This window comes from Mycteria americana, chromosome 6 (genome assembly GCF_035582795.1).
Source record: "Mycteria americana isolate JAX WOST 10 ecotype Jacksonville Zoo and Gardens chromosome 6, USCA_MyAme_1.0, whole genome shotgun sequence".
Classification (NCBI taxonomy): domain Eukaryota; kingdom Metazoa; phylum Chordata; class Aves; order Ciconiiformes; family Ciconiidae; genus Mycteria; species Mycteria americana.
In genome coordinates, this window is record NC_134370.1 from 38,759,978 (window position 1) to 38,781,711 (window position 21,734).

The 21,734-nt window shown below is 44.3% G+C and overlaps 1 protein-coding gene across 2 annotated transcripts in view; it reads right to left on the reverse strand.

Annotated features, from left to right (window-relative positions):
• The window catches only part of SGPL1 (sphingosine-1-phosphate lyase 1), a 32,593-nt gene extending 15,135 nt beyond the window's left edge, over positions 1-17,458 (reverse strand). The window contains exons 1-6 of one of the 2 annotated variants that reach the window (XM_075505382.1): positions 17,338-17,458; positions 8,372-8,537; positions 6,340-6,407; positions 4,227-4,374; positions 2,495-2,574; positions 862-990 (exon numbers count right to left, since the gene is read on the reverse strand). In XM_075505382.1, the coding sequence (XP_075361497.1) occupies positions 862-990; positions 2,495-2,574; positions 4,227-4,374; positions 6,340-6,407; positions 8,372-8,537; positions 17,338-17,340 (594 nt within the window). In that variant the 5' untranslated portion in view covers positions 17,341-17,458. Of the gene's footprint in view, positions 1-861; positions 991-2,494; positions 2,575-4,226; positions 4,375-6,339; positions 6,408-8,371; positions 8,538-14,148; positions 14,194-17,337 lie in introns of those variants that run through there. The other variant, XM_075505381.1, reaches the window with a different exon arrangement.
• Positions 17,459-21,734: the final 4,276 nt, after the last annotated feature.

Here is a 21,734-nt window from a genome sequence, read left to right on the forward strand (position 1 = left end):
CAAGTTATTAAGCAGCCTGTTTGTATCACAGCTGCACCTGATCACCATGCTAGGACATAATACCTCACTGTCCCATGCACCACGTAAACAGGGAGAGAATTTGGCCTAAGGAATTCAGGATCCTTACCAAAAAGGTAAAGCAAGAGAGAAGAGCATAAGAAAACATGGCTCATTTTTATAACACTAATTCACCGTGTAAGTTCACAACCTTTGCTCTTTGACCAACTTTGAAATCATCAATTTAAGGACACACACCTGGACTCTTGCTAGGAACTCTACCAAGGCTTTAAAACTGGTTTCCACTCTAGCACACTGGAAGGCCACATAAGCCTGGAAAGACAGCTTTCCAGCTGGACAGATGACAATACATGCCATGCCTACTTGATCACCAATACTTCAAGCTGCTTGTTGGTGACCAGCCAGCCAGCCAGCCGGCCGGCCTTGTCCTCAATCTTAGCATTCTGGCAGGCTCACAGATTTCCAGTTCAGCGATTAAAACTGAGGGGAGCTACTCAAAGTGACACTGCGCTATTCACCATCCCCCACTGACAACCAGCCTGGCTACATTACACTGGTTCTCTTTTCCAACTGCCATCAAGCCTGTATCATTTAAGAGTGTGAAAAAAAAAAAATGCTGAAGTAAATGGTCTTGTCTAAAGAACTACTTCCCTGAGTTAAACTGTCTCTCATAAAGCTTCACCGAGAAGAGCAATTAGCAACAGTCTTCTGTACAGCTATGTTGGCGTGGCATATACCAGAATGAGCTCGACCTCAGCCAGATAGCAGAAGGTGCATTTACACTTAAATCAAAGTCGGAAGTATCTAAAGTGTTCATGGGACACTTGAAGACAGGCTACTTACAGCACCACACGAGTTGGGGCCCCCATTGAAGAGCGTACAGGCAATCCTCACTACTTCTGCTTCCATCTTCCTCAAACCAGGGAATATATCCGGATGGAGAGGATTACTCCAGGCAAACTCTTCATACACCTTCAGAAAACAAAGGCATAAAGTTAGCCTTGCAGATGAAGCACTGAATTATCAGTGCAGATTTGGGAACTCACCATACACACTGTATAAGCAAATTAGCTGCATTTAGCCGCAGACAATACTGCAGATCTCCTTGGACTTAACTCCTGCTGCAAGTAAATAATATCACAAGCTGGCAAGCTACAGCTGAGGGGAGGAAAACAACTCACTTGTTTTTCTAGGGCATTCTGGCCTCTAGAGTGATTCTATAACATCACAATATTTCTTTTTGTAAAGACAGGTTGAATTGTTTAGCTATTTTTAAAAAAGAACACAATATGCACCCTATGATTGCTTTACACAAAGCAGGCCAAAAAACTCACTTTGAAGAACTAGTTTTAAAGTTTACTATTAAAGGGGAATTCTGAAGCACAACTGCCCACCCACACCGCAACAAAAGTAGCCGTGGAAACCAGTATTTCATGCTCGTTCTGCAGTTGCGGGCTCACGGGATAAGGCTGGAACAGGCCAGTTCCGACCTCCTGCAGTTGAGATCAAAAAGCAACTGCAGGGATGTTAAAAGAAATACAGCAGGAAAAACCAGCGAATAATCAGCACAAACAGAGGGAATGTTTCCACAACACTCAATCCAAGCTGAGGCCCCTCTAGAAAGGCTGCTCTGAGCTTTATGTTTCCCCAGAAGTGGCAAAGAAAATGTCAACAAGCAGAAGAAAACACCAATAGCAACCACCAAACAGAGCTCATTATAGCTGTTATAAAAGCTGTTCCCAGGAGCAAGAAGGCTAGACTTCCCTTTCTAGCAAAAAACCTCTTGAAGTAGATATATTTGAAAGCAGACCTTTGGGCTGTTTAGGTTATTTTCCAACCTTCTCAAAGGGAAAAGTTCCTGAGTAGGTAAACAGACCTAACAAAGACACCACTGAAGCATGCCAATGCCCCATTGTTGTAAGATTTGGACTGCCAAAAAACATTTTACAAACTTCTTTTTTGCTTAAACCAAGAGGAATTCAGTTTTGCTCAGTGAAGCTGTTCCAGTGCAAAGCCCCACAGCCTCCCAGTAACAGGACAAACAAGGATGCTTTCACTCCAGCCTGCAGCAAAGGCACATCTGTTGGGGGGCTTGCTGAAGCTGATCTATGGCAATTTTATGCCTCCTACCATTCCCTGAATTAGAAGGTCAGTACCAGTTTCCAGTTCACTTGTAACCAGGTTCTTACTTTCTTACTCAAAATAACATCTCATCTGATTGGATCCTAGTTATCTCTACATGGTGTTTTCACAGGGACAGTCACTTGGCCAGCTTTACACTGCCCAAATGCTTTGGTAATAATTCCCCTTCCACTTACATTTACCCTAGGCTCTGTCTTCGTAGTTGGGCAGTCTTAGTTTCAGATCTTCCCTATTTATTTTGAAAGATGCTGGAACAGTGTTGAGGGGTTTCCGGTCACCCTGAAGATGCTAAGGATATCTGCAAAGATGCTAAGTTAGACTGCTTGCACTTTACCTTCACTAGCAGACGGGTGAGTTTCTCTTCACCACTGTACACAGTCCCAGAGACTTTCCCATCCTGCCAACGTACATCTCCTGAAAGAGAAGAGCACACTGCTTGCAAACACAGCCATTCTCAGAAAGCATTTAGAAGTGCACAGAGACGTCCCTCCACCAGTTCTGCAGATGAGGATTCAGCTTTTGAGATTTCACTGATGGGGAACGAGTATGATTTTTGTGCCACAGAGATAGCTGTGTGCGATGCTAAGCCTCCGGCATCCTGTATCCCATGAACTTAGCAAACTGCAAGTAAATGATGACTAAAGAGTCAGCACATAAACAACATCTAGCTGCAGCAAGCAGTTATATTAATATGTAATCCTCTTAATCCCCACTCAGTCTCCCCAAACTGCTGTCCAACCAACTGAACTCTAAAGTGGCTAAAGTTAAAGTCACTTTCAAAGAGCACCCATCACCACTGTGATGGAAAGGCCAAGCTTGTATTGCTGAAACCTACAGTGCCGGGTGCCTCAATTAAATTTAACCTAAAACACTATGCTGCTGAAGCTTTAACAAATGAGAGGAAGTGGATGGACCAGTATCAGCAGCACACCCTGCTGAAAAGTGTTTCAACCCACTGCCCAACATGATGGTACTTAACCAAGTAACTTTCTGCCTCCAAACAACCCAGCAGTGTATTTCCACTTGTTCAGTTATTTACTCCCTCTCCTAACTGTTAGCCTCCATCATAAAACTCAACAGCATCAGCTTCACAAGCATATATAAGGTGAACATAGTCACAATCCAATCCTCATTTCCAAGCAACTTTCAAAGGGGAGTGCGTGTGTGCGGGAAGGAGGGGACCATAGGGAAAGAAAAAAAAGGAAAAAAGAACCCAGTGAAGGAAGGAAATAATCATTTGAGGGAAAACACAGACAGAAGCTACATAAGCAATACATAAAAGTAAAAAAGAAGGAAGTTGTTAAAGGATACTCTATTGCAAAACTGTTTGTTTCTGAATTTAGAGTAGATGCACTGTTCTAGCAGAAAATTCAAGGCATTTCTCTAATTTGGGATAGGAACAGGGCAGTCATGTCTTCTCCTCTGGACAGCAAGTCACCCAGATTTGCTCATTACAAGTAATAGGTACATGAATCAGGGTGGAGATACTTACATGAGTGAGGCAACTCAAATTAAGTTTCAGACGCTGCTTATGTGGACTCAAGCCAGGAGAACATCATCATGACTTTGCCTTCCTTAAATGGCATTTTCAAGGTGCAAACCATTATGACTTCGATTAAGAGACAGTCTTGGAAATTCCCTAAAAATCCTGCTTGGAAGTTGGGTTGTTTTATTATGAGTATTCCCCAGGGCTTCACAGAAAACACATTTCTGGTAAAGTCAAACATCAAGGCAACTGCTCAGAAATGTAATCGAAAATGCATTCAAATAGTTTCCTCCCTATTTCTCTTCTCCTCAGCTCTCCCATTATCAGTCTAGAACTCTTGGGGAAGGAACGGAATTTCACTGTAAACGCCCAAATACAGTATTAGAAGTCATGAATACTGATCTTAGCCACTTCCAGAAGGAAAACAGACAAAAACTTGCAAGCAAAGAGCATCAGGAAAGAAACATATAAGATGAAACCACATGAGCAGGAGTCATTAGATCTCATTTAAGAGATTAAGTCTAATGTTAGGTCTATGAAACAGACCCACCTCTGCTGCAGTACAGACTCACATTCATACCTTTTGAGCTGTACTCTTTCATCTTCTCTAGTACTTCAGGCTGGCTCATGCCTTGTTCCGGCAGCGCTTTGATATAATCCTTTTCATCTTTCAGGAAGGATAAACTGGAAGTGACATCATTCAAGGCTTCATCAATCTTCTTTTGAATCTAAAAAGAAAGGAAAACCCTATCAACAATGGCGCTGGCCATATTATAAGTAATTGTTGAGTGCATGCAAGATTGAACTCACTAGCTACATCCATACCATTGAGCAGAATAGATAGGAACTGTTTCAGCTCTATGACCAAAAAGCATAGGAGAGTTGACAGCCACACAGCTCAACTCTTCCTTCCTACCAACCTCTCCCTCCAAAAACAAGCTGCCTGGAATGGTGAACTGGCATGCACTAGTCTCTAAACCACATGGGGAATTGCCTATGGGAATGCTAGCTGGCACAGTCCAGAATTGTGCCAAGTAACCACTATGGGCGATTGCAGAGTGGCGCTTGGGGCACTGCTTGGCTACATTTCATTTAACAGCACAGACAGCACCACCACCACAACGTTCAGACAGAATACGTTCTTTACTGGGTATCAACGAGCAGTGGGAGCTTAGAGCCCCATCCTTAATGCTTCAGAAAACAAAGCTCAAGGCAAAAATACTGCATTTTTATCCACCGAACCTTTTTAAGTCACAGTTTTTGATTTGTGGAAGTCTTCAGATGCATTCTATTTTGTACCTTGTCTGCTCTGCTATCATACACAGTTTAGAAACTCCTGAAAATAGAGAGAAACAACAAAGAAATCTCCACTACAGGCACAGTTAGGAGATTTCTTTCCTCCCACCCGCACCTTACATTCAGGAGGCCCAGACTTCTCCTCACAACACATTCCAAAGCAGAGACTCTTCTTCCAGGCAACACAGGGGTTGGGATATCATCTGCTTTAAAGACTTTTGGACATTGGAATGCCTCAAAGTCAAGGCCTCCTGTAAGCAACTGATAGGTTATCAGGTATCAGCCTACCAAAGAGCGGAAACAGTACATAGATAGGACACACCAGGAGTCCTCTGGCACAGGAGAGCTTAACAGCTTAACAGAAGGTAAGTCTGGACAAAATAGGGACTGTATACACTTGGCCCAGAAGGTGTCCTTTTCTAACAGGCAGACAACAAATATAAGAAGAGAACAAGTCATTAATTCATCTCATCAAAGGCTACTCAAGTCCGAAGGTGAAAGTTGGGGTACTTCACATGACATAAAGGGGGGATGCTAGTCCCTTCCAGACAGCTGGGGGAGAAACTCGAGAACTGCTTCCACATCCATGGCAAAAGGAAAAAGTTCTTCTTTGCTACTTTCATTTGATAAAATCACCTATAACAGACCTGACCCCCCAAATCAATGTAAATCTGCCAACACATCAAGCAGAAAGAAGGGCAATCATCAAGTGTGATACTACCATGTACTATGTAAAATAAACCAAGATGTGCATTTCTCGATCATTAAGTCATTAACATGCTAAAACATGCTGACGTTTGTAGTGTCAAGGTTTTATGCAAAAAACACCCATCTCCCAAACACTAAAGCTTGTCTCATTTTAATGATTACACAAACTTCTGATATCTTTGTGCTATAATGCTAACTATTGTTAATAGGTATCTGAGGTCTAAACTAATCATGGCCAGTCATCTGATCAAAAAAATTATCTTTCTGTGTTGCACAACAAATGCCTGGTTATCTCAGACTTGCTTGAGAATTAGACGTTGTTTCAGAAGAACAACTCCAGTTCAATCCTGTCCCCTTCTTCCATAAATAAAATTATTTTCTTAAAATTTAACAATGAGGAAATGTTACTGGAAAATTCTGTAACTGCACTTACTGATTCTTGGTTAAAAAAAAAAAAGGTGGCACCCCCATTTTATGAGAGTGATACTACGACAAAAAGACTAGGTAGAAATTATAACTTTCATTAAACCAGGTGGCAGTAGAAAACCTTCCATACCTGTATCCTTGGATCATTATGACCACAGTAATATGACAGCAAAGATGCACAGAACTGTAAGGTCCCAGAGAGCACTATGCAGGCTGAAACAAGGACCTGGGATAATATTAAGAAAAGTTGTTCAAATACTTACCATAGCCCCGATAAACGGCATTTTTCTCAGTAGTTTAAAGAACTGTTTTTTAGTTCGGGACATTAAACCTGAAAGACAAAAGTCAGAAATTAACCTAATATGACTCAAGAAACAAAAAAATGGACTTGGGTACAATATTTCCGACACAGCCCATGATACAGGCTCAGTATTTCTGATCCAGGCTAAAGTAACACTCTGACCAAGGGGACATGGTGAGATAGATTAGTGTATCAAAGCACAAGGTTCAGAAATGGACCAGGCTACAGAAACACCTGGCTTGCAGAACAGTAGCCATTTATGGGAATCAATAATTTGACTCGTTTTCTTACTTATATGGGAATTTGCACCCACATGTGGAATTTTACAGAGAAGAGGGGGACTCTAGCATTTGCTAACGGCAAGGTCTCCAGCAAAAAGGGAAAATGCTTCTTGAAGTTATTTTCTTCATCTTCTAACCAGAATAATACTGTAACATGAAAACACCCAGCAACGTGAAACAGGCTCCCAGACCAAAGGAGGAAATAGTGGTTCAGCTGTAACGTGACAAGGATTCACCCGGTGTCTGGCCATCCAATATAGGAAACGCATGATGCAATGGGAGGTGACTCAGGGGAAGGGGACGGACAGAGGGAAGAGCAGAAATTCCACCACAATCCAAATACTGAAATGAGAGAAACCACTGATGACAAACACCGGAAAACTCCGGGGGTAGCTCTAAAGGCAGGAATGAAAAGCAGGATGACACAGATGCTTTATAGCCACCAAAAACGCCTTTTGAGTCCTACAGGCATTTCAACTGAGCACCAGCAGTTACAGGACACCTACAGCAAGAAATAACTAAACAAACTTTAAAAATCAACCATTTTAGAACTTTGCATATTTATCTACATTTTCCCCGCCACTTCATACATATTTCATTTCATATATATTTTGAAAAGCTACAGAAGGATAGTAATTGCAGCGGGGCACATTCTGTAGCAAATACTCGTTAACACTCTGACAATAACATTTCAGTGTGCACACTGTTTCATTAATAACTTCCACAGTAAGAGAGGACTGCAAACTCCTGAAAAACTCAGACAATCTAATTGGATCTTGTAACAGTTAGTCAATACTTAAAAAAAACACACTGTGCAACAGTACAAACGCTAGCCAAGAGGCTAACATAATCCTGTACTGAGCAAAAGCTTCATCCCATTTTGTTCTTTCCATAGATGTTCCCACTATTCAGCTACTCCCGTCTTTAAAAAGAAAAAAGGCTGGTTGAGGAACAGAGGAGAGACACAGAAGTGAACACCAAGTTAACAACTCAGCTATTTTTAACAAACTGCCACTGGATTGTAACCCTAAGGCCTCTGGGAACTGCAAAGCACCATGTTCTCCTCTGAGGGCAACGTAGTTACCTCTGTCCATGACACAGACAGAGAAAACTGCAGGTTCATCAAAAGAGATCTCACTGAAGAGCTGTCAATATCAGAAACTGCGCAAAACAGGAAGATGCTCCGGGCGGGGGAAAGGGGGGTGGAATCCACACAACAATACCACATGCAATTATCTTGAACATCCTGAGGATGAAACGTGCTTCCAACACCAAATCAAAACCACGTCTCCTCCCCCAGCAGGAAGGGAAACAATCAAGAGCAAGAGTTATCCAGACACTTTTCACCAGTGACTAAGTTCACAAGAACCCAGCTCTCCGATAAACTTCCCCAGGTTTCGAGCAAGAAGGGAGTGTTGTGACAGGTAAATCATTTAGCCAAAAGCAAAAAGGAGATAAGAGGAAGGGAAGGAGATGCAGGTGCATTCCAGGATGGCCGACCGCACCCTCTGAAGGAATGGAGGTGTTTCAATGGTCAGACAGGCCTTGACCTTAATTTGGAAGAGAGTTTTGTTCATACTACTTGACAGCAGAGGCCTGTTTTAGCAAGTGTTTAGCCTTGTTTCATCCTCTTTCCCTCCACTACTTAGGAACAACTCTGTCCCCCCTCCCTTCCCCCCAAACATAAGAAAATCCCCTATTTCAAATACTTACTCTCAGACTGGAAGAGGAAGCCATGCAGCCATACACTTAGAAGCGTAGAAGAAAACGTCAACCCAACCAGTTGCCACGGTTCAAGTCCATCACACTGGGCATTTACAAAGCTCGTTGCTTTCTCCCAATACATCTGGAGGATTTCCTTGTAGGGAATAATGGCATCCTGCACAAAAGAAAATGAGACTGATATTAAGAGAAGTTCAAATGCATACAAATAGGGCATCAAAAAGTCTATGAGTCTATTGTCTATTAAAAAGATGCTTTTCAGTACACAGACCCCATGCTTGCCTTAATTCCTGTAAACAGAACAGGTAGGAGATAGTTATCATTCATTTCTAGCCAAGAGCTACTGATAAAAATAAACATCTTGAGAGATTTCAAATATTCAGAGAGAAGGGCCAAGGGCAGATGAGTAAGATGTGCAAGCTTCACAGCCCCAAGACTCATCACAAGATCCTACCATGGCCCGAGAGAAGCAATTGTGTTAATCTCAATATTTTTTCCAAGGAATTATTAGGTGGTGAGTGAAGACTGAACTAGTACAATACACCCATCAGAGGAGCCACCGTTCAACAGGTACCACCAAAACAGGTCTATTAAGTACCCAGGGCTGGATTTTTAAAGAAGATGTAAGTACTCAGCAACTCCTTAAGTTTAAGATCTAATTAGTACTTTCCATACAAAGGGAGGACAGAAGAGACAAACACTGCTGCTGCCAAAAAAAAAAAAAAACCACACAGAACACTGTGATGCAATAACAATTACAATGTCAAGCTAGCAATTACTGTCAGGACAGAGCCCAAGTACCTAATCAATACCTTCAAACCACACTCTCTTCAAGAGTCTCAGAAGAACAGGGTGGGGGAAAATGGATGTACACAAGAGCAAAAGGCTCTAAATCAGGGGTCTTCAGTACAACTCTCTGGAAAAAGGTTTCTAGAGATAAGAAGAATCCAGGTAACCACACCTTGTTTGGAGCTATGACCAAAAATAAGTATTTGGGGGGTTGTCACATGTTACAGACAGAAGTTTGTACATTTTTACTTTACTTTTTTTAAAGCTTCTTCAGTCGCCCCCAGAGCACTCTTCCCAACCTTTCTCCCCTTTTAACCTACCACCAAGCCCAGTTTTCCCAAGTTTTGCTGCAGAGTTTTCAGGGGGGACCTTCAGCACTACAAAGCTTCACCCTCCAAACAACAGAGAAAGTACATGGGGCCTTTCAGAAGACTTGTTAATAAACCTTGGAAGAATACATCATTGATACCTATTGCTGTCGTACTCTTGGTGGGTTTAGAGCAGCTTGCAAAGATGGATAGAAATAAACCACTAAATTAAAAGCTGCTACAACTTCCCTTTCTCAGCACCCTTTACAGACCTCACTTCTGGATCAAGAGAAGCAGCATTGAATTTTCTTTTAGGTCACATTTAGGGTAAACGTGTCATTTCAATGCAACTGAAAAGGCTACAAACAGCCTACAAAAAGCCAAGTTCTTCCAAATAATCAACAGAAAAAGGCAAGATTCCTTAAAAAAAAAACCCAATAATGAATATTCACTACTTTGGAAAAGCATTAAAATGCATGTAATTCAAGAGTCTAAAAATATTTAAGCAACCCAAACATAAAGCTAAAAAATTCCAGCAAAACAACAGTCAACCCATTGCAGAGGACTAGTATCACCCACGTCCCAGCACATGCTGAAGGACATGGACTGAACTGGGCGAAACCAGGTCTCCTCATAAGGAGCAGCAATCAGCTATGAGAAGTCAAATTAGCACCCACCCGCTTGGCAAAGGGCAATTTAAAAATACACCAGCTACTTCAGCCTTGAAAACAAGACAGCCACATAAACCACCGCAATTAGGCAATGTCCTAGCTCATGCCCAGTCCTCCAATCCATTCACCACAAAGCTGATTTAACCTTAGAATTTAAGGCAAGAGCTACCTTTTTCAACTAACCAGAGGTGGTACTTAAGTTTCATCGAGTTTGCACAATCTTCTCTGAAAAATCCCTGGAAAGGCGTGTTTAACCAACAACGGCAACTTTGGTTCATTGCCTAGGAGCTAATGCCAGGACATCATCCAGTTTTGGAACTGCACTTAAAGGATGGAAATGGAGCCACTAACGTGCTGGTGTCTCGATAGCTGTTCTCAACTGATGGCAAGAAAATGCTGCAGCATCAAATATAAAGTGGGTTGTGCTTTTTTCCCTGAAGATGGAAGATGATGTAAGGTATAAGCCCAAAATCAAAATGGAACGTGACCTCCTAGACAGCAGTCACTTAAGTCAATGGCCAAGTTAAAATAAATGAATCTGGCAAGAGATTGATCTCACTCTCGGAAAAAGCTCTGGACAGAAGACCCTAGCCAACTGCACATTTTGTTGTCAAATCACACACTCCTCACTGAAACCACTGCATTCTGCAGCACATCGGCTCTCCACTGGGACAGGAGGAAAAAATAAGTCACTTTTCTAGATGCAAGGAATACCAACGGCAAATCTTGCATCCTACCGCAGGGATAAGCAGACCCTCGGAAAAGCCCTTCTGTCCTCTCTTTTCTGAGAGCCCATCAAACCAGCACTCTGGTCTGTGAATTCAGGCTGCTTGACTGTGAACTTCAGGTGATCCCAAGCAAAGTACAGATAGGACATCTGCAATACGTGACACCACAGTAACCCCAGCCTGCTACTGCACGAAGGTATTTTCTCAGCCAGATTACCAGCAAAAAAAGGCTTAGACGCATAACAAAGACATCATGGATGAATGAGCAACACCCATCTTTCTGCTCTTGGCCTACCACATATACAAGGCACTGTGCCTCTGCCTCAGCTCAGTTTTCCATTATTGACATGCAAGACAAAATATTTTACCTTAAGTTTAGCCCAAGCTAGAAGCGTGCACACCAGCACTGATATATGGCAACTCAATGGTATGTCCAAGTTTTGAACAAATAAGATAATATTTTAATTATATTAATTCTAAGCCTTTAAAGAATTTCTTTCTCTTTCTTGCTTTAAAAAACAATCTGAGATCACTCCACAAAGAATACAGTTTGACAGGGTAAAGTTTTCTTTGTATTTCTCACTTTCTCCTTCTTCAGTCATTTCATACTTACAAGAGTTTGAAGGATGAGATTGATCAATTTAAGAGGGTACTAAAAAGAGGGATTAAAAAAAGTGAAAATTGGCATGGAAGACAAGTTAGCAATGAAATACAATTTCTCAGCTCCCTGGCTAACTACACACTCAGTGTTTTTAAAGCGCCTCTTTGCCCCAAAGCAACCAGCAAGATATGAGAGACCTCTACTTTCCAAATTACTAACTTAATCCTATAGAAACTAGAGGGCATTTAGAAGGTTGCATTCAAATGTATTCTGTTTTTATTACACCCAACAACATGTGATGCAGCCCCACTGCTGCGGCCCTACACCACTTCCTTATTTTACAGGGAGGAGGCAGAGAATTATATTGCAAAGGAGGCAAATACAGGAGGCAAAATATATTGCCTACATTCAGCCAAGCTATTTGAATCCCTTCACCTGCAGCCCTGAAGGAGCTGCTCATAACAGAGTGAAAAACAGGGATTTTTTTTTTTCCAATCAACCTCAGCCAAAAGAAATGTTCGTCACATGCAATAAGAAAGGATGCACTTCCAGCTTTGCGGTAGTATAGCATCCATTAGCCCCTGCTATCACCGCTGCCCCAGCTGGGCTAAAGACAACAAGCTGGCCTGATTTTAAGCCTATCTACAGGACAGAATTTCATGTAAAACAACCACCTGATTATTTGTGAAGACATAAAAAAAAAAATAAAGGTTTCCCTTCCCATTATAGGAGAGTAGATAAGCTGGTTTTATTTCCTTAAGAGAACCTTCCCCCCACAAAAGCTTCACAAGACACAGGATTATTTTAGAAGCAGTTTAAAAGCCCGACTTTTGAGCACACTAAAAAGCATGCGGGAAAAATCTCCACTGGAGGATTTGTTTTTAATTCTCAGAGCATTAAGACAGGCCCAGGTATCAGACAAAATACTAATTGCTATCATTAGGACTTGCAGTGTTCATTTGTACTGATATTAACACACTCAGCAACCCAAGCAGTTTACATATTGAATTTTTAGCTCCACAGATTAGGAATACATCCTTAGTACTTTATTTCTAAAAGCCATTAGCTAGTTGAGCTGGTTCCAGGGATAGCACTTATGCCACTACAAAAGAGGACAAATTAACTGCAGTAATGCTCTTCTGTCCCAGATGATATTAAAGAAAGAAGGGGGGAAAAAATGCCAAAACTAACGAGAGCAGATTTTGCAGTTTTGCCAGAACAGCACTTCCTTGGCTGCAAGTTTTAGGACTCAAACAAGCCTTACCAAAAAAAAAAAAATAAAAGGAGAGAGAGAGAGAGAGAGAGAGAGACAAAAAGGCAATAAACTGGAGGACCTCACACTTTTGTTACAAGCGCCTCCTGTTTCTGACACGGTAATGTGGAAGCACCATTAAAGTTTACCTGTGGGAAGAGTCGGAAAAAAAGGTTTTATCAGCAGAATCTTCCCTCCCCCTGCAGAGCATCTAAAGTGGGCCACAGAATAAAAGCAGCTTTTAAAGGCAAGTTTATTCTAAGCAATAGCATGAGTTTTAGGCTCACTGTGTGAGTAGAAACTGCTAAGGATCAAACCACATCCTCAGCTTTCACCTGAATTTTCCCAAACCAGGGACCCTCTGACCACCTCCCCGTGCCCGAACCATAACATTTGTGTTTGGCATTTGTCTCTCCTCACTTCAGAGCGGATGAACGAGGTGGCCTGTCGCGCAACTCCGCACCTAGTAAATCAAGGCAGAGGGAGATTGCTCATAGCGACTGCACAAGCTAGGTCAACTCCGATTAGGGTAATGCACGGAATATGGGTATTGCCACTGTAATTAAGAACTGTGCTCCTATGCAGCAAGTTTTTCCAAGGAGAAGGCTTCCTGACTGCACAAAACCTGCAACAACACAGTAGCTTTGTTTATTTATTCTGCTCCTAAGAAGAAGGAATACTTCAATTAGCAGTACCTAAGCTAACACCTTGTTGCCAGTACAGGCTCTGGCCACAAAAGGCACGCCTGACCAGCGTAACTACGCAGCACAACTGGCCTAGCTGCAGGTAAGTACTGGACTCGCAGCCTTCAGCCAGTCAGCTTTCCACCAGAGAGCCAGGGAATGGTATTGAGCAATGCCACCTCAGCCTCGGAGGGTGCTAGTTGCTGCATGTGCCTGCAGTGTTTTGATTCGCGCCCCAGTAATGAATCTGCTCCTCCGTCCCTCCCTGCCACCCCCAGCATGACAAACATCTTTACACAAGCACCAGGCAGAGAATATTTGTTAGTCAGCTCCTAATTATAGCTTGAGGTTTGGACTGCGTGCTGGCCCCCTCACCAAAGGATGTGGGCATACAGAGTGATACCAGACACAGGATCTCTCAGAAATCAAGAATCATTAACTTTTAGATTTATAGGCTGAACTATGTGAAATAAAAACACATTCAGGTAATGCTCGTCTTACCACAGCTCCTTGGTACCACCAGCTGCTTCTGCACTGCATTTATTTCCACCACTGCTGAACTGAAACCTTTTTTCTTCTTCCCCCCGAGGGACGGCAATTTTTTTTTTTTGCCATATACAGTGTATGCAAAATGAATGCATATGTACTATCCCACCAGCCCCGAGAGTTCAAGGGGACTGGCTAGACAATGGCTAATTATAGCTTCAGCACAAAAACAAACAAGACAGCAACTCACGAGTAAGACCAGCAGCATCCCAGCTTCCATTGCAGAGAAGGAACATAAAACTATCAAAGCAAGATGGAAAAAGGCTGATTCAAGGCTCAAAAAATGTGTAGTTTCACGAGAGCGCAAAGGACTTTCAAAATTAGGTGCAATTTCAAATTTCATTTAACCCAAAACACGCACAAGATATTGTTACCTATTGTTCACTTTACTCACTACAACAAACCACTTTATAAAAGCAAAGTCTCTGCACACATCTAAGCACGCTCCAGGTAGCACAGATCTCAAACCTCATAAGAGACAAGATTCACTCAATAGATGCCCTACATGAACCCATTACGGATCTCCGTGTGGGTCACTGGCTCCAAGAAGGTGCAGTTTCTGCAAGGAAACGTCCTCTCCCAGCATCCGCAATAATCAGGATAAAAGCAGCGCTCAGTTCCCTGTGTGCTAGGACTCATCTGGACACATTTGTTCATTCCTCCACTCAGCATCCTCTCAGATGCGGATCACGCAGTCCTTTCTGCATGCCTTCTGAAGAACAAAACGGGTATTTATTTGAAACATTTTGCAAGTAGCTCAGTGCCATGCAGAGGTACACGCAGCATTAAAAGATAAAGTCTTGGCGGGAGCTGTTTGAAAGCAGATGATAGCATGGCAATTGTTCTGGGAACAGGCATCCGCGAACAAAGGCAGCACCAAGACCTGGCACGGCTTCCTAGCAGGGTTATGCAAGCCTCCGACAAAACCGCTAGTATCAGCACAAACTGAATGCCACTATTATACATGAAGGGCCCTGTTCTTGGGCAACTTTGACCACAGTGCAGGATCCTTAAAGACTATCTTATCAACGCCAACGCACAAAACCCTTTGGCCCCTGTGATACCTAGTCGCGTGCCATTCCTGATACATGGCATGGATGGATCTCGATGAGCTAGGAGGGGCAAAGGAAACTGAAATGCTCAGAACACAAGGGCTTCCAAGCAACTTTTACCTGTAAATTTCTAGGAAACACAAATCTTTCCTAAAAAAAAAAAAAAAAAAAAGAAAATCGTATCACAGTCATCACAGCCCACTGCAAAGAGATCAACTAACCTGCTACAACATCAACCAACAGAATCCAAATCTCAGTTACGCATCACGCTCTAAGGACAGTACTAAAACATACTTCAAAGCCCCTATCGCTACACTAACCAGTAAAAGGCCATAGCCATTTAGCCAGTACGCAAACAGATTTCACTACTAAATACTCCAGAAGGAAGGTCTGCTAATGCTTGAAGGGGAATGTCTTTGACCACCTAGGATGCAGGGAACGAAAGCAATGGTTCTAGGTCAAAAACGTATCACTTCATTTCCAAAAACCAAAGAGCGTGAACAGATCAGGCCTTCTGAAACAACCTGCACTGCACGCCGGGGTCTGCGGAGGGAGATAGCTGGTGCAAGAGATCAGATTGAAAGTTGGTGCAAGAGATCACCTTTTTATCGCCGGAACCGTGTGTTCGGCAGAAGAGGCAAGCATCACCTCAAAATCTGTATTCACGGAAACAGGCTCTACTGAATCTCTTTTGCCAAGACAGTCACAGCAAGGTTTTGATCACTAGCACAGCAATTAAACCACATATACACAATAAACACTACGATTAGGTTTATCTTAACGCCACCAAACAGTGGAAGCATGTGCTGGAGGAATTAAAGGCAAGGAGCAAGGCATCGCCTCAGCAGATCCTCCCCTGCTCAGGTTAGCAATTCATCTATAACTTGTAAGGGTAGCAAGAGAGTAGAAAACTGCTTAGTAGGCTGGAAGTGAGCAGCGCATGGGAGAAGCAAGATTTTTCTTTTTCTAGGTAAGAGAATTTCCAGTGCCTCACAATCCCTCTTGCTAAGGTCATGGGGAGGATCGCAGATTCAAACCACAATTTAGGAAAAAATGCCATGTATCAGTGTTTCTCCAGAGAAAGCTTCAAGCCCTGAGTATACAGCCAACTTCGTTAGCTTTCCAGAAGCCAGGAACCCTGTGCAAAAGCTGCCATCTAGTCTAATGAATAAAATAGCAAACCTGCACAGGTCTTCTAGATGCAGTAAGTAGCTGTTTTCTCTGCAAAGCCTTGGCACGGAGAGACTAAGGTGAAAACAGCCTGACCACGCAGCATGCTTCCAGCAACCCCAGGCCAGTCTAGACCACGCCGTGCACAAGGTGCGCAGTATTTACTCGGTTCCAAAAGAGCTAACTTTTGGCAACTGAAAGCAACTGAAACTCAAGCCGTGCAAACTCTTGATGCCCTCCCGGGCTACGCACGCTGACGGACGCCAAGGCATGCCATGGGCCCTGCCTTTGTCCCCACATGGAGGTGGTGATACACTGGCTGGGCACAGCTCCACACCAGAGTGGGAAGAGGAAGCGGCACTTGAGTGTTTGGGCACCGACACCCGCGCCTCGTGACCGAGTGGGAAAAGGCAGTCGGCCAGAGATGATGCTCTTTCATCTACTACCCAGTAGCAGTCACAATTTCAAGGTACCTTCCGGGGTGGGGGACACACGACATAGCACCCCTTCCAGGTTTGAGACTCAGAAACCGCATGCCATACCACTGCGTGCCAGAGCCAACTATATTTCAAGCAATCCCGATTGCAACTGAACAGTTTGCTTCTCTACTACGTCTAGCAAAAAAAAAAAAAAAAAAAAGTAAACAGGGTACCTCTATTAGCCAGATAACTTTTAGCAGAAGCTCAGGCACCTTCACCAAAATCCAGAGCAAGCGGAAAATACAATTTCTACCCCAGCCCGCTGAAATAAATCCACAGGGCCAGCAGAAAATACCATTTTAACCCCCCCTACCCTGAAACTAGACACCTGTGGGAGGCAAGGAAAGCACTGCACGGCTAGCAGGCCTGCAAGAGTAATTCCCCCCTCGTTTAGGGGCACAGCATGGGCCTCGCCCGGCCGCCGGCGGGGGTCCGGGGCGGGCGGCTCCGGTGAGAACGGGCCCCCGCCCCGGACCCCCGCCGGCGGCCGGGCGAGGGCCAGTCGGCCCCCGAGAGGCGACCGAGAGCCCCCGGCCCACACCCGCCCCCCGCCGGACAAGGCCCCGGCCTCGCTGCCTCAGGGTCGGGACAGCGCAGGCCGCGCCGGGACGCCCCCATCTCTCGCTCCGCCGTGCGCCGGCCGAGGCGGGGACCCACCACCCCACACTCCCCGCTCACCATCGCTGCTGCCGCCGCCGCCGCCACCTCCTCTTGGCCTTCGCAGGGCCCCGGCGCGGCCCCGCTCCTCCCCGCCCCGGCACCGAGATTGCCCGGCGCCTCCCCGCCGCGCCCGCACGGCGGCGCCCCCTGCTGGGCGCGCCGCGGGCAGCGCGCGCTCCCGCCGAAAGGGAGGAGCGGCACGAAAGGGGAAGCGGAGGGCAGGAGGCACGGCAGCTTGGCGAGGCCTAATTTGAGGCCGCTCCCTCCACATAGGGGCTGCAAAGTCAGTGCTGCGGCATGGGAACACACAGACTTTTGGTTAAAAGCCTGAAAAGGCAAAAAAAAAAAGGGGGTTTATAAACTCGTTCTGATCCCTGCCCAGTATTGACACCCCGGCTCTGAGGATCTGCTTCCTCAACTCAACTTCCACAGAGAGAGGAGCTCCCGATAATGATGATTTAAGGGATTAACAAGCATGCAGTTCTCAGAGCTTGAGGTTAATCAGCTGCTGCAAAAGACAAGGAGACCCCCCCTTGCTTCAAGAGCTCTGCATTAACACACAGTCATCCTTGTGCATGACAAACACTTGGTTAGCGCAAGATCAGCTGAAGCTGATGAGAAAATTTATTCAGAGATTATTCCAGCATCCAGTTGCTCTTAACCCATATTACCAGTTTTATGATACATTTGTTAGATGTCCAGTGTTCCTGCATTTTTTGGGAAAAAAAGGTTTTGTTTTGTGCAATATGTAAGGCAGGAGCTACTGGTCAATATAGCATTAAACTGTTGTGGGTGGATCAGGTGTGACCCCCACAAGACAAAGGTTGGGAGCTGGGTTTCAAACACAAGCAGAATATTGTTTGGGACCAACCTCATACAAGCATAGCAATTTTTAGGCATCCAGGGCAAACACCACCTGGCAAACATCCAAAGGGCATTTAAGTTGTGGGAAGCAACATTTAGAAATCATGTTACAGAATAGTTCCAGCTAGAAGGGAACCTATATGATCATCTAGTCCAATTGCCTGACCACTTCAGGGCTGACCAACAGTTAAAGCGTATTATTAAGGGCATTGTCCACATGCCTCTTAAACACTGACAGGCTTGGGGCATCAACCACCTCTCTAGGAAGCCCATTCCAGCGTTTGACCGCCCTCTAAGTATTTCCTAATGTCAAGTCTGAACCCTCCTGATGCAGCCTTGAACCATTCCCACACATTGTGTCATATCACTAGGTACCAGGGGGAAGAGCTCAGCAGCTCCCTCTCCACTTCCCTTCCTCAGGAAGCTGTAGAAAGCAACAAGGTCACCCCTCAGCCTCCTTTCCTCCAAACTAGACAAACCCAGAGTCCTTAGTCACTCCTCATTAGATGCTTCCAGTTATGTGGCATCCAGTTGGCAAAGAGGGAGGTAGCCATGCAATGTTTCACAGCTCTAGGGAGCATGCCCCAGGGGTAGGACAGCAGCATGGAAGTGGGAGGCTGCCTCTGGGGAACCAAAAGCAACCTAGAAAGAGGGAGAGATGGGGAACGGCAAAAAGGGAAACATTTCAAATAAGTAGCTTCTTGTGCAGTGACAGCAGAGCAGCCTAGCTTCAGGTAGGGTTGTGTTTTGAGGGCACACAAGTGAATGCTCTGGTTGCCATTAAGTGGTATGAATTGGACAAATACCACAGTAGCATTTGGCTCATTTCCAGCCCAAAAATTAATGTGTGGGGCAACTGCAGCTCAGTGCATCACAGGGTGCTGCCTCTGTCACCAGCCTGGTGCATTACCTTGAGCAATTGCCCCTCTCCTTGGAGATGGCAGCAGGAACAAGTGCCCATCTTCACCTGAGCCTACACAGGAGCTCTTGGAGAACAGAGTCTGAAGGCCACACTCAAGCCAGTTATTTAATAACCATCGGTGCCTTTGCCAGAGTTGAATTGAAACCTGCAGGTTTTTTATGCCCCTTGTATCCATAAAGTGTTTGAGATGCACCTTTTGTTGCAAGCTTCCAAACCTATTAAGACATTGGGTTCATTAAAACTAAAACCAAAGATTTCTGGTTAGTCACTCCAGAACACATCTTGGTTTTAAAATGTATAAATCTGTACATTCTCTTGCACAGATTCAGGTGTGGCTTTTCAAATGATTGCCTTTAACCTCCCATGCTTTTATTTTTACAATATTTTGAAATGAGTATACAAGTATCAGCTCTTGGCACTTGAAGTTAGTACAAATATTTAACTCTGTGCTGTATTTACTACAGTTTCTGTAACTGTTTTTGTGAGCTGTCACCATGCCATCCAAGCTGTCTCCTCACAGAAGATGGCATCTTACATAAGTCACCAGACAGTACTTTTATCTCAAGAAAACTGCCCTCATGGGATTGTTTTTAGAAGTATTCCTAGATATCAGATGTTCTTTTTAGCAGAAAAGGGAACAAACAGATCTGTAACTAACCCACTATCAGTCTCACAAAGTAGGTCTTCTTCCCATGCACTTGCCAAGCAAGAAGGCATCTCAGCCCCGAAAATGCTGTTTTCTGATTGAAAAAACCTCTGCAATAAGCACCAAGGCCCCCAAACTTCCAGAAAAAATGTTGCTATTTGGAAAATATCCTCAAAAACTTTTATGTCTAAGTAACATTTTTCTCTCAAGGGGGTGAAAGGAAGTTTTATTTGTTCCTTCAACCCTGAAAAAAAGCCTCTTAGGATACATCATTGCAAGCCTTGCTAATCTTTACACACACCTTCACATAATGCCAGGAAACCAAGAGCTTGGTTTGTTTAATCTGGCTAAAAGCACAGGTAGAAAGGAATACTGTATCTCACTATAAATACGTGGGTGGGGGAGGAAGAGACACCAGGGAATGAGAGGAGCTGTTTGAGTGAAAGGACAATGGTGGCATGAGAACAAATAGATGCAGGTTGGCCCTGAACCTGTTTAGGCTGAGAAATGGAAGAAGGTTTGTAGCCATTAGAGAGCTGAGGTTCTGCAACAGCCTTTTCTTTAGAGTAATAACAACTTACAAGCCTCAAAAGCCAGAGCCACTTCTCCAAAGCACATTACAGCAAAGGACCATGGCTTTTTCACAGCTTTACATTTGAGTTTAAGAACCTATCTTGAAACTGGGAGACTTACTCCATGGAGACTAGGTTTTCCATATTCATTTAAACCAGCATTTCCATTTTTCTCTGGTCCATGACACAGCTCTTCTGCAGCCCAGGCAGAAATTACTTTTGCCAATATTCGGGTGAAGAAAAAAAATGAAAGTACCTTGGCTTCTCCTTGCAGGTGGCAGGATTAGCATTGTGGCTGGGCCAGAGAAGCTGCTCTCGCACAGAGAAGGGAGTTGCCTTTCCCAGGAGCAGCCAGCCATCACCTGAGCTCCTGGCCCTGCTCTCCATCCATCTCTGCTGCTGCTGGCCCCACGAAGGGCTGGAAAGGGGAGCCTGGGGCTGAGGAGCACAATGGCCAGGCTGCTTGCATGGCCTGAGCTGCCCTAAAGCCTGGTGCAGAAGGCAGCCAGGAGGGTGGGTTTGCTGGAAGATGATCACTCTTAGCACTTGCAGCCTCCCAGCAATGCCAAGAGGACCTCTCCTGCAGAGGCACAGTCTGGCCACCTCCACTCTGCCAGCATTGCCCGTGCTAAAACAGATCTCTCCTACCCTCCTTTAAAGGCTGTATTGGAAAAGGGGCTGGAGAGAGGAAAAAACTAAATAAGTCCTGGTTTTGCAACACTGAGACCCTCTCCGCCAGCAGGGCTGTGGGGAGGTATTACAGGTTATATATTTATAAGGGAAAAAATGTCATTGAGACCAATCCAGCAGGACTAATCGTTTGAAGGGCTGATGCAAAAAGTCAAGTCTGAAAGCAGTCGAGTATGAAAAAAGGAGTGCTTTTCCTCCTTCCAAAAAGTAATGAAAAAAGCAGATTATAACAACTTTCTGAATGGAACAACCTCCTCTTTCTTCTCGCAGCCCCAACACTGCCTGCTCACTCCTGCAAGCAAGCAGCAACCAGTTGGCTGAGGGGAACAAAAGCAGCTGCAACTGAGCAGCACAAGCCAGTGCCTCTCAGTTCAGGTGTCAGCAGCACCCTGGCTTCAGTGTGCATTGGTGAGATAACCTCACAAGGCAGAGAGGAAAGTAGATTTAAGTATTTTTTATGAGGATTTTAAAGGGATATTGCATTCTTGATGTAGTTTAAGGTAGTAACAGCTCCACCTGTTCAACCCCATTTTGCTTAAATCTGGCAGTCCTGAAGAGAAGGTATGGGCTAACCTTTAAGAGACAGGGAGAAGTAACAGGATTTAATGTAGATTTAAGGTTCTTGATCTACATCAGATCAGAGGGCTTTTTAGAGACTGAATTACTTTCTCTGATTCCATAGGACTTACGATCATTCATATTTGCCATTTACAAGCAGTTT